At 34.2% G+C, this 13724-nt stretch overlaps 2 protein-coding genes across 7 annotated transcripts; one reads left to right on the forward strand and one right to left on the reverse strand.

Moving 5' to 3' along the window:
* Window positions 1–5024: 5024 nt before the first annotated feature.
* On the reverse strand, window positions 5025–12520 carry LOC100819195 (probable polygalacturonase At1g80170). Of its 6 annotated transcripts, XR_005888720.1 has the most exons (13): window positions 12168–12518; window positions 11523–11654; window positions 11221–11391; window positions 11113–11133; window positions 10803–11010; window positions 10121–10202; window positions 9941–10049; window positions 9737–9853; window positions 9131–9385; window positions 8707–8810; window positions 8278–8385; window positions 8045–8110; window positions 6960–7080 (listed from the first exon to the last, which is right to left on the reverse strand). XR_005888720.1 is itself a non-coding variant. In XM_014768181.3 (11 exons), exons 1-11 carry the CDS (start codon window positions 12369–12371, stop codon window positions 5040–5042), a joined length of 1374 nt encoding a protein of 457 aa, XP_014623667.1. In that variant the 5' UTR covers window positions 12372–12519; the 3' UTR covers window positions 5025–5039. The 6 variants fall into 6 exon arrangements, 4 of the variants coding, with proteins under 4 accessions (XP_014623667.1, XP_003546932.2, XP_014623668.1 ...); XR_005888721.1 differs by lacking the exon at window positions 8278–8385; XM_014768181.3 differs by lacking the exons at window positions 6960–7080; window positions 8278–8385; window positions 8707–8810 and adding an exon at window positions 5025–5048 and having other exon boundaries at window positions 12168–12519.
* LOC100306710 (putative peptide deformylase) lies at window positions 5460–7327 on the forward strand. Its single transcript, NM_001248363.2, has 2 exons — window positions 5460–5909; window positions 6807–7327. The coding sequence occupies exons 1-2, from the start codon at window positions 5479–5481 to the stop codon at window positions 7045–7047; spliced, it is 672 nt and encodes a 223-aa protein (NP_001235292.1). The 5' UTR covers window positions 5460–5478; the 3' UTR covers window positions 7048–7327.
* Window positions 12521–13724: the final 1204 nt, after the last annotated feature.

Raw genomic sequence — 13724 nt, forward strand, 5'->3', positions numbered from 1 at the left:
ATTAAGTTTCCCACAATCTGTTTATAAAGTATACTGTTTATTTTCTTCCCTTCAGGATCTTTGTGCAACTTCAAACCACACTCAATTGGAATGTTTACAAAATTGCAATCATGCATCTGAAATCTGTCCAAAATATTTCTCACATATTTCTTTTGAGATAGAAAAATTCCAATATCTGATTGCAGTATTTCTATACCTAGAAAGTAATGCATCATGTCAAGATCAGTCATTTCGAACTCATTCATCATAGACTTCTTGAATTCATCAAACATGAGAGTACAATTTTCAGTAAATATAAGATCATCAACATATAAGCATACTATGAGCATTTTTCCTTTTTCATTAGATTTAATAAACAATGAATGCTCATAAGGGCATTTTGCAAAACCAGTTTTTATGAAATAAGACTCAATGTGACTATACCAAGCTTGAGGGGCTTGTTTTAGTCCATAAAGAGCCTTTTTTAATTTGTAAACTTTGTGCTCATTTCCAATTTTCACATAACTAGGGAGTTGATCAATAAATACCTGTTCCTCCAAATAACCATGTAAGAATGCTGACTTTACATCTAGTTGAAATATAGGCCCTGCATTTTGTGCTGCTTGTGCAACTACTAACTTGATTGTATCATGTCTTGCAACTGGTGAAAACACTTATGTGTAATCAACCTCATACTACTGCTTGTAACCCATGGCCACCAAGCATGCCTTATATTTATCCATTTCACCATTTTCTTTCAGTTTTGTTTTGAAAACCCATTTCACTCTTATGGTATTATGTCCATTTGGAAGATCACACAACTCCCAAGTATCATTTCTTTCAATGGAATCAATTTCATCATCCATCACTTTTCTCCATTTTTCTTCTTTGATAGCACTTTTAAAGGTTGTAGGGTCACAATTTGAAAACAAAGCAGAATGAGTAATGGGATCTTCAATTCCTGTTACCTCACAATCAGACATCCATGCAAGCCTTCTTCTTGCTCGTTGAGGTCTTTCATCTTCAACTGTGATTGCTGGAATTCGTTGTTCTTCTAGGTCCCTTGTCTGAAACTCTTCATCTTCATTATCTTCATCAAAGTTTGCAAGAATTTGCTTTGTTTCATCTATGTTATTTTCCCAAAATCTTTCTTCATCAAAAACAACATCACGACTAATAATGATCTTTTTAGTGGCAGGATTATACAATTTATATGCTTTTGATTGATCACTAACACCAAGAAAGATACATTTTTCACCTTTATCATCAAGCTTTGATATTTTCTTATCTAGAATATGGGCATAAGCAATGCATCCAAATATCTTGAAGTGGTCCACTGTTGGTTTTCTTCCGCTCCATGCCTTCTCTGATGTCATATTTTTTTCACAGCAAATGTAGGACTTCTATTTAGAATATGCACACTCTAATTAATAGCTTCAGGCCAAAATTCTTTTGAAATGCCACTCTTAGTCAAGAGGCATCGTACCATGTTGAGAATGGTTCTATTTTTCCTCTATGAGACACCATTTTGTTATGGTGTATATGATATTGTCAACTCCTTCCGGATTCCATGATTTACACAGAAAGTAGAAAATTCATCTGAGCAATACTCTCCATCAGGGTCTGTTCGAAGAGACTTAATAGTCTTTTCAGATTCTGTTTCAACTCAAGCTTTGAAGCTTTTAAATGAAGAGAGAGCTTCAGATTTTTCCTACAAAAAATAGACCCAAGTTTTTCTAGAAAAAATCATCTGTGAAAGTAATAAAGTATTTTTTACCTCCATTGGAAGAAAGATTTATTGGACCACATATATCTAAATGAATCAATTCCAAAACACATTTTGCTCTCCATGACTTTCCATTAGGGAACTGAGAATGATGTTGTTTGCTAACAACACATTCTTCACAAACGAGAAGGAGCAGTAATTTGTGGAAGGCCTATCACCATGTTTTTTTGTTCAAGGGTCTTCAATCCACTAAAACTCAAATGACCATAACGATAATGCCACGACCAAGTAGAAACAGTATCTTTGGCCATTAAACTAGAATGAATGCTTTCAATCTTTAGTGGGAATAACCTGCCTGAATTCATTTTTATAACTGCAATGGCACCTCAAATAGGATCAAAAATTTCACAAGTACATTTGCTAATAAAAAGTTCATAACCTTTTTCTTGCAATTGACCAACACTTAACAAGTTGCTTTTCAAGTCAGGGACATGGAGCACATTAGAAGTTGTTTCTACAAAACCATTCCTGGCTTTTATTTTAATATCACCTTTTCCCATCACTTTTACAATAGAACAATCACCAAAGCTAACCGTGGAATGAAAATCTTCATTAAAATATGAGAAAGAGGACTTACTTCCACTCATGTGATTACTACAACCAGTCTCTACATACCAGATTTTTGTCTCGCTGTCTTTTGCATCTTCAACAGCCATCAATAAGGTTTCCACTTTTTTCTCCTCGATAAAATTTGAACTTTTCCCTTTTTCTTTAAGATTAGGCAATATAGTATAAACAATTAGAGGCATAATGACCAAATTTATGACATTTATAGCATTGTACCTTTGATTTATCATGATCTCTTCCTCTACCATTGCCTTGAAATTGATCATTATTGTCTTTGGAATTATTGCTAAAATCTCTATTTCCTCGATCTCCACGTCCTCTTCCTCTACCTCTACCTCTACCCCTTCCTCTAGAGTTGTTGGAATGAGTATTGGTAGAAGCTTTCAATGCGTGCTCCTCCATTGTTGAACTTCTGTTCATCTTTTGTTCATGTACTAATAAAGAAATTTGAAGTTCATCAAGAGAAAGATCATTAATATCATTTGGCTCTTCAATTGAGCATACAACATAATCAAATTTTGGTGTTAATGTGCGTAGAATTTTTTCAACAATGGTTGTGTCAGTCATTTTCTCACCATGAAATCGCATGTTGTTAGCAATACCCATGGTTCTTGAACAATAATAAGTTACTGACTCACCTTCTTTCATTTGAAGGACTTCAAAGTCTCTTCTCAATGCTTGAAGTTGAGCACGTTTCACTCGTGAGGAGCCTTGATATTTTTTCTTCATTGAATCCCAAATTTCCTTAGAAGTATCTTTGCAAAAAATAGTTTCAAGGATAGAACGATCAATGGCTTGAAACAAATAATTTTTGGCTTTTAAGTCTTTCAATTTCATCACTTCATACTCTTTTTGTTGTGCATATGTAAGAACTACGTCATCACTTGGTGTTGCCACACCATCTGCAACAACCTGTCAGAACTCCTTGGATCGCAAGAGATTCTCCATCAACATACTCCAATGATTATAGTGACCATCAAAATGAGGAATAACCGGTTGAACAAAATTTTTAGAAGACATTGGTGGAACAATTATCTTCTCTCTTTCTCTCCCCTTTTTTTCTCACACTTTTGGACTAGTGTCTCTTTCACTTCCTTGGACCGCTACCTTTCTTTTAAGTAAAAGAAAAACCAACAAGGAGTTTGGTAAAGAAAAATTCTGAGGAGACACAAAGCGAAGTTCTATAGACATAAGCATGAGATGAATGTGATGCACAACAAAAATGCTGAACTATGTGCTTAAGAATTTATAATCATCTCTATAAATTATTTACTGTTTTATGTGAGCATTTTTTTATCTGGATATGGGATTAGAAGCTTTAAACTAAGTGACTTAGTCTATCAAGTGCAAGAGAGATCATATTGATTACAGCATACTGGAAAGGAAAAATAAGCTACCCGTGTTAGTTACATGTTTCAATTAGTCAATATAAAGTTGCTTTTACAAGAAGTCTACTGCGAGCCTCCACCGTTTATTGTCACTAATTTGGTAACACTTGTTAATTAGTACTGTTTACTTGGTTGTAAAAAAGGAGAGTGAGTTATATACTTAACATTAGATTATAACTCATTTTAGTTTATGATTTTACAAAATTCTCAAGTCATTTTAGTTTCTAATTTTACAAAATCTTTATTTTAGCCTTTAACAGTTTAACTTCATGAAAAGTAATTCATTTTAGTCTTTTTCTGCATTTTTCATTATTGTACTGCGAGTAAATGATGTTTTTAAAGTCAAAGAATAAATTAAAGATTTTGTAGAATTAATTAAAGTGTTATGGCTTGAGGAACTCTAGCGTGCACATTCTCCCTTACGAAAAAGAAGATACTGACTGAGGTGACATAAAGCTTACTATATATAAATAAATTATCGACATAAATATGAGATGAATGTGATGCACAATAAAAGTGCCAAAGTATTCATAAAAAATTTGTTAAGAAGTACATTTTTTTTTTAAATTTTAGAATCTGCAACATTATTTAGTTCTTTTTAACATCATCACATATTTATCATATTAGGTGATAAGTTTGAATGATAAAATTATAAATAGTCTTAATTTTGATACATTGTTAGATGTGAAATTTTTTATATCATTAACTAAAAAAAATCTTGAGTATAACTTTAAAATATATTTTACAGAAATTAACAATTTTATTGGATATGATACTCCATAATTAACTTTAGTATAAAAAATATCCATGTTGTTGATAAATTTTAATTAAGTTCAATGGTAGTTTTTTCCTTTAAAGTTTGATTTTGTTGCAAATTTTGTTTTTATTTTTTTCTATGAATTTTGTCTTCAAATTTTACCCTTCCTTCAATTGTTTGTTAAATTGAATAAAAAGAAACATGTACCAAAAATAAATGTCATTAATTAATTGGATGCTACCGAGCAAATAAAAATTTGACAAATTTAGGATCAACTAGGGAAGATGGATGGATTCTTAAGTGAACCAAAATGGGCATTGTTGGAAAGACCTTCTTACTCTTCCCTCTTCTCCTTCACCTTCTTCTCACCCCACTTAGCCCATCACCATTGCATCACCACCGCTTTGTCACCAATTTCATCCAGATCCAAAGTTGTCACACATCACCATAGTCACACCGACCACCTCCACATCGCACGATCCCTCACCAACCCGACCACCACCATGCATCCTCACCACTATGTCCAAACACATCGCAACTCCTTCCCTTGGTTTGCGCACCCTCACCGACTCTAGATTGCATGAAAATGTGTTTCCATTAAGGTGAAAAAATATATACACAAAAAATGTGATTCTAATACACATTATTCAAGAGAATTATATTTTCATTGTATATATTTTTTACACCCCCACTTAATCTAACAAAAATACGATTATGTTACCAAATAACAATGAAATCGTGTTTACGTTGTGTTTTTTTTCACACCCGCATTATATAATGGAAACCCGACTTCATTTATATAGTTGTAGAATAGAATCGTTTTTCTATGAAAATGACATTTTCAAGGGGGGAAAAAATAGGTGCCAGTCCCTTGGAAGGGACCATTAGCAATGGCAGTGGTGTCAATGAAAGCCCAAAGGCGGAGCCCATTGGATATTTGAAAGTTGAAACCCAATAAAAGCGAATAGAATAAGTAAAATGTGGGAGTGAAAGCAGAAAGCATGGAAGTGGTGCGGCGGGTGGTTCCGAAGGTGTTGGAAAAGGGCGTCGTAATGAGTCGGAGGGAGATGAGCTCAGGTTCGGGTTGGTTGGCGGGAAAGTTGGCGAAAATAGTGAAAGCCGGAGAGGCTGTTCTGCACTCGCGAGCCGAAGAAGTTGAGGCCATTGAAATCAAGTCAGAGAGAGTGCAGAAGATCATCGACGACATGGTCCGCGTTATGAGAAAAGCACCTGGAGTTGGCCTCGCTGCCCCACAGATTGGAATCCCCTTAAGGATTATTGTTTTGGAAGACAAAATCCAATATATGGCTTATTATTCAAACCAAGAGCTCAAGGCACAAGATAGAACACCTTTTGATCTTTTGGTCATCCTCAATCCCAAGCTAAAGAACACCACCACCAGGACTGCCCTATTCTTTGAAGGCTGCTTGAGGTCTTCCTATTCATACTACTATCTATGCTTCATTCCTTTACCAGAAATCGCAAAATCGACTCTCAATCACGATTTTTTTTTTATGTTTTTCAACAAACTTCAATCAATAATCTATTCGAGCCTATGTTGCATAACTTAATTGTATATTTAACTTGTCTGTCTAGACTCTTGACACTCTCGCCCATTTCTTTAGTTATTTATTACTTCAAATTTCGCAAAGATGCAGTCACCAAAGCAACTACTAGTATGCCTATTACCACATTATTTAATTATTTTCTCTTAACCTATATCATATGTACTATATGCTTCCATTTAAACAAATGCCTTCATAGTTGATGTGATTCAAGTTGTTATTCTGGCTAAGGGCTAAAAGGAAGCAAATTTCTTTAGTTGGTGCATGTAACCAATGCATAACAGCATTGCTAATATTTATACATTTACAACTTGTGTACGATATCTTAATGTGTTCCCCATGTACTGATAGCTTGGGTTTAAGTTTCAATCTGTGTACGATATCTTAATTTTAACATCTGATGTGAACTTGTATCTGTTTTTTTTTTCTTCCTTTTTTTAAAATGTGACATCCAATCAATATTCATTAGGTTCTATGGAGTTTTTAGTGCATTTCCACATTGGGGCATGTGCAACAACAGAACAGTAGGTTTTTTTTTTAATGTTATTCAGCCCTCTTATTGCAAATATGCCACATTTTAGTGAGGTTTTCCTCCAATAGGATTGCATCCAATTGAATTTGCTGGATTAATTATTGTTAAAGGTAACAGCTATTCAACGGTGTTGTCATAATTTAAAGCATACCAACTCTGGATCGCTTTATATTTGTGTTTATGTGATAATAATGTGTCAAGAAACATTTTCATCTTTAATAACATTTTGCAGTGTTCCTGGATATAGTGCTGTGGTAGAGCGGTACCTTGATGTTGAGGTTGCAGGTTTTGATCGTTACGGTGAACCCATCAAAATAAATGCAACTGGTTGGCAGGCCCGGATTTTACAACATGAGTGTGATCACCTGGATGGAACACTGTATGTTGATAAGATGGTACCTAGAACTTTCAGAGCTCCAGAAAACAGTTATAAGCCTCTTGCCCATGGGTGCCCCAAACTTGGCCCTCGCTAATGCAGGTGTTAGAGCTTCAAGCTGAATCAGCTTCTGATAAGCCCATCAACACAAATTTCTTGTGCATGTTAGTGAAAAGCTTGACACTTGTAAATCTTAGCAGCATGTAGTCCAGATGCATTAAGTTAGAAATATATTCAGTTTTTGAATAAGTAAATTCTCCTCAATTTTCAGTGTTATCAACAACAACAACAGAGCCTTATCCCACTAGGTGAGGAATTTTCAATGTTGTCATGTTGCGACAATTGTTATTGCAATTTGCCATTTTTTTTCTCTGATCAATTCGTTTCATACAAGTCTCAATACTCTGGATATTGATTTTGCCTGCTTTTATCTAAATTGTGCATCTTACAACGAATTTGGAATATGTACCATAAACATGCTAGGTGTTTGTCATTTTCTTTTTCCATATAATGTTGTGTTTGGTATGGTTGAATAGTGTACATTACTCGATGAGTATTGGTCAAATGATATTTATGGTCTTCATCTTTTTTTTTTTTTTTTAAAAAAAAATTCGATGTTTTATCTTTTAAAAAGTTGATGTTTGGTCCTTCATTTTTGGTCTCGAATCAGCAAGGGTACTTAGGTGTCTCCATGCTACGCATGGGACAAGCGGAGAATTACTCTTTCTCAAATTGCTTTATTGCTGTATGGTGCTCAACGTGAGGTGCAAAATTACTTCTTCTACCCTTTATCAAGATTAGCTCCCCTTTCATCAATTTTTCCCAAAAACAAACAGAGAAAATTAATGAGAAATTAACTAAAAAGAAGAAAATGAGTAGAAAACGCAACTTGCAGAAAGAAAGCAAACAAAACATCTGCATCAAAAGCAAAATAAAAACTCATCACATGATTTTCTTTTCATCATTCTTGGAAAAAAAATAATTTAAAATCCTCGTCAATAATCTTGGAAGGTAGAATAGAGGAAACATAAGAACGAAAATCAAAGAAAGAAAAAGACTGAGAGAAGAAAAGGAAATGAATTTCAAATCCTCACCAATAATCTGTAGATGCACGCAGTTGGAGCTTGCTCATCTTCCATGGCCTCTTTGATTCCAACCATCTTGCAAAACAAAACACAGACATCAATTTTAAAGGACAAAAATGCATGAAGGAGAGGAGAGGATAAGATGAAATAAAAAATGGTATCAGAGAATGAAAAATCAAGGTAGAATAGAGAATGAGAAATAGATAGCAGAGTCCATTCAAATTCAAATTTTGAAAACCCACCTCTGTCCAAGGCTTTTGCTTTGTGAAAAGCCTTTTGTCTTTTGGTGTGATATGGGCCTTTTGTACAGTCTGTAGCCCAACACTGTACAGTTGGTGCTAGCTTTTTATCTGTGTATTTGAATAATAAACAGTTTTTAATGTTTATTTAATTAATAAATTTAATTGAATACAGTGCTTTTATCTTTTAATAATTTTATTTAGCAAGACAATAAAGGGAAGCCTGTTACCTATGTTAGACACGTGTTACTTTTTCAAAAACTTTTGACTTTTATGGTTAATTTTTATGAATAGATTAAAAGCATTTTAAGAACATGTTAACTTTGCTGCCCTTTGTACTACCTCTATTAGTATATAACATGGATAGATTGGCACTTAAAATTATACACTTTATTCAAATTGTGATTATTGAGTTGGAAATATGCTTATTACCAATGACGATTTTGTCTGAACATACTTCATTGTTTTTGTGATATCTTCTGCCTGTTTGTTCGATATGCGCTGTGTTTGTTGGGTGGAAAACTAGACTTCTTGGGCTACAAAATAGGCACAAGAAGCACCTTAAATAAGTTAAGAAACAAGTTCTAAAATTGCGCTCAAAGTTGAGCTAGACCTTCTGAAAACTTGACTAACCAGAGTCACTTGTTTTGCTAATATCTTGAGGTGTAAAAATTGTTTGTAAAGTTAAAAACTAGACTTAAAAATATTCAAAACAGATCATAAGTGTTCATCATATCTGACTTCCCCTTAAACAATAGTAAAGTACAAAATAATTACAGAGGAATTTGATGTGCTCATTTTATTCTGTACAGAATAATTATACTCAGACGGAATGAATAGCAGGGTTTGACTTTACCCCAACATTCTGTCTAATACGATCGTCACTGCTTGAGAGACAGGTAGAAGGATGTAAGAAACCCCGTGCAGAGCCATGAGCTTGCCAGCAGAAAGAGCTAGTATTTCCTCCGAAGCATGATGCAAGAAAAATATTTTCGAGATATAATCCTTCACATGGAAAGGCATCACTACAGGAAAATTTGATTGCTTCTTCAGTGGCTGAAGTTCCTTGTATATCAATGAAGGATATATTCTCCACTCTGACGGCCGAAGTCTGCATTTTGATACATGACATTACATTCATTCTTGCAGTTCATCATATTTGAGCTACAGTAGAATTAGTTTACTACAAATCTTGAATTTTTTTATCCGCACCAGAAGCTAAGTACTCCCTCGGCTGTTTGAATTGAATTTCGAAAGAAATATCATGGACTTATCCTCCTTAGAGATTGAGAGTTCTAATGACTATGTAATCAATGCGAAATATGCTAATTATATTCTCCAAACAGTAAAATCTTTCAAAATTATGTAGGCTATTCCCTCAAAAATAACTCCAACCAACAATAATGCATCACTCCACAACATACGGGCAAATTTACAGAATGAACACACAAAAATTCTATACCTCATTTTTGCATGGATTTCGTGAATCACAGTAGTACTGATCTACTATTATTGGATTAGACACGTTCTCCATCAAGATATGCTGGAATGTGATCTTGGAGGCAAAACCACTCCCACCCTAACGAAAAATTGAGACAAGTCAATCAATTTGTACATTGTTGGATGACATATAAAAAGAAAATGCTACAGTTGTCAAGAAACTTACCTGCCACGTTTTGATTCTCACCCCATTATCAGTGTTGTAAAGATAAACTCCATCGACAATTACATTTTGCACCTTCTCCCATTTCTTTGATTTTCCCAAGCTACCAATGCTGAAAAATAGGTTTCAGTATTGGTTAACAATTATACGTCTTGAGAATTGAAAAGTGAAAATTACTTTCACCTTATGCCATGGCCAGGACCACAAGAGATGTTTCTGATCCAGACCCGTGAAGAATTTCTAACTATTGAGATGCAGTCATCACCTGAAATCGAACATAATGGAGTGAATTATTTTTCTTCTGGTATATTACTTGATCACAAAAGTTTATTCTGGAACATAGAGTCAGTAATGAAAGTAATCACTGCTCTTACATTGGACTTTTGTTCAATTTTTTAAATGATTTACACATATGCATGGTGTTTCACAATTACATTATTGCCTGTTATTTTTCATTTTTTACATGCATTTTTTTTTCTGATCTTTCTTATCTCTGAATAACATCAAACTTGGTCCGAAGTTAGTAACATGTAATAATTTACATGCATATCATCAAATTCAGACAGGATTTAGCACCAACGAAGAAGAAAAAAAATTCAGACAGATTCACAATCCAAAGATTTTTACTTTATTCTTTCATTTCTCTCTAACCATAGGATTTTAAAACCATTTAAACTAGTGTCATTCTGCTTATCCTAATTTTTATTAACAGGAGCTATCTGTGTTTCCTGTAATATGACTATTTATTTAATAGTTATATGACCATTGCTATTTGAAGTAAAAAACATGTTAAAATTACTGCTGAAACCATAATATCATTCAAGATAAGTAAAGCTAATATGGCACTTGGTTGAGGATAACCTACCTGTTCTAATTACACTATCCCTGACCTCAACTCCCTTTGTTGCACTAATGTGGATTCCATCGGTATTAGGGCTGAAAGCAGGTGCTAACACTTTGAGATGGGATGCAACAATCCGCATACAGTTAGTGAATGACAAGTGCATTCGTTGGCTATTTATCAACATAAGATTTCTGACTTTCAGATCCTTGCATCTATGAAAAGTCATGGCCTGCGTGTAAATGTTGTTTTCATATTCAGCTAATAAAACACATAACATATCAGAGCAGGGAAATTATCTGGTTTGGTCTATAATCTGAAGCGCGCCACTAACCGTTGGAGCAGGATGACATGGCTGCGAAAGGACATTTTGAAGTCACTTAGTTACACAGTTGATTAAACTTCAACAAAATATTAATTTAAGCATTCCAGGAAGAAATACATTTGTGGAGTTGATCTTGCAAGATCTGGCCCACCATTCCTGTCCCATTCCATTGATCCTCCCCCCACCATCTACAGTAAGATGATTCACCCCATGGAAGTATAGCCATTTGCGCTGATTTAAACCATGCCACACTACTGGATCTTGTGGTGCAACTATTGTCCCTGAGATCTATAATGTATTTGAAAATAACCAAGTAAATAAATGTTTTCTATATAATGACATACTTCATTCAGGAGTCGAAAGGAGCAGATGACAAAAATTTACTTCAACATGTGGGAGATTTAACTCTGGGAGCATACCCTCAAAGTGATCTTAGATCGACAAGGCCCACCAATGTCAACCGGATGGACAAGAAAAGTTTTCCCATATGGAAAAACCACACTTATAAATCCAGATAGAGAACAAGCGATTTTCCAAGCCTCCAGGAAGGCCTGAAAAGATAAATAAACAGAATCAGGATATATGGTGGTTGTGTATTGTGCTTGCAGTTGCAGGTGGAGATTCCTAATCCTACCTAGCCCTTGCATTCAAAATTATCACATATTTCATGGTGGCTGCATTATTTATTCCTGTTGGCCTAAGCATTTTGCAAGACACGAATCTTAATATTTTGCTTAAGTAGAAGAACTATCCCAATTACCCTCCTACCTGATTGACCCTAACTGTAACTGATTTTCCCGCTGTAGAATCTCTAGAAATACTTGTTTGTTTACAGCATTATGATGTTCAAAATTGTCAGTCAACAAGATTACATTTTCTTGATCACGAAAAATATTATATAAAAAAACAACGAACGCACAAGACCACAACATTAAATAAGCTCAAAAGCTTAAAAATTTGGGGCCCTCTAACAACAAATTCATCATTGCAATTGTGGGGGGGGGGGGGGAAACAAGGATTACCAAATACTACAGAAAAGAGATGAAAGGAAAGATAGAAATGACCTCGGTGTCATTATGAAGGCCATCCCCTTTTGCACCATAATCACCGACAGAAAGAACCCATTTAGATCTGGTTCGGGTTCTTTTCAATCCGGAACGTGGGAGCTGGATGACAGGATCAACCCCTTCTGCATGAGTGACAAGTATATTTATGTGAATGAAGATAATGATAAATGTTGAAGTGGAACAATATCTGAGGCTCTTCATTTTCTGTCAGATTCGGGCCATCTCTGGTTTGGTGAGAGAATCTTACAAGAGTGTGTTGGTTTAGTAGGAATAGTTAGTTACAGAGTAACATGTAACAGAAAGTCAGATACACTGAAACACCTCCTACCAATAAATGAACACTTGCAAAACAGCATTTAAAGAACGAAGTGACCGCATAACGACATTGCACACTATGCAATGGCAGCGACAATGTTCATTAAACCGTAAACGGACCTAATTATTTTTTGCCATAAATTTTATACATCCAAGTTGAACCTCAATATGATTAAAAAAAATACTATATCTAAATATAATAATTTTGTGCAAAAAAAATCTTACATATCAAGACAATGTGACATAGAGGGTGTTTCGAAATTAGATGAAAAATTACTTTTGAGGCAAAAGTATTTATGTCAAATGATCAAAATTTTTAGTTTTGCTTTTATTTTGTTTTACTTATTAGATCTGCATTAAAATATGGCAACAATTTCAACAGTAAACTAAATATATACATAGTTCATAAATAATATTTTCTTTTAAGTATATGATTAACGATTCAATTTGTTGTATGTATTAAAAAACATTTGTTGGAATAATTCATTCCTTTAAATAAATTTTGATACTTTGAGGAGTTACTCCTTAACTTTCAAGAGACATCCTGCATTTAGCAAAATAAAAATAAAATGTTAACATTTTTTTAATGACAACTAGCATTGTCTTGATGTAACAAACTTGTGTTGTTTTACAGTAGATTTTGTCTCTTGTTTGTCTAATACTTTCAAGGGACGAAATTTCCTTCTGTGTTCTCTTGTACCCTTGTTCTTTGCTCACTTGGATGAGTGGATCCAAACCAAATGATAAAAATTATAAAAGTCCTCTCCCGCGCGCTAAAGAATTTCGTGTTATGTCGTTTTAGTAAATTTTTTACACAATTATAACCTTTTGATCACAACGATTATTATGAAAAGCTTTTTTATTTATTTATAGAAATTAGAAAGGTTTCATCGTGGTTCAGGTAAAGCACCAAATAAAATTTTTCTCATTAATACACCCCTACTTGAAGAAGTCACGAGAAATGTATGGAAAAATATTTAGCTTTCCCAAGGTCTTAATTATAATGTCATGCATAGTTCATGATTCATGTCAAGTAATAAACTTTCTTTGGTAATTTCATAACTTGCCTTTTTTGTTTGCCTCCATCGCACCGTTTTGCTTATCTTCCACCCTTTATCCAACAAAAAATAGTTGGTTAAGAACTCTTATGTATTATGAGCAGACATTGACACATAGATTCTGTACTGTGATTGTGACCACTTCTGATAAGCAATGAGACACTTGAATCTGAAACAAGTC

This window comes from Glycine max, chromosome 15, assembly GCF_000004515.6.
Source record: "Glycine max cultivar Williams 82 chromosome 15, Glycine_max_v4.0, whole genome shotgun sequence".
NCBI classification, from domain to species: domain Eukaryota; kingdom Viridiplantae; phylum Streptophyta; class Magnoliopsida; order Fabales; family Fabaceae; genus Glycine; species Glycine max.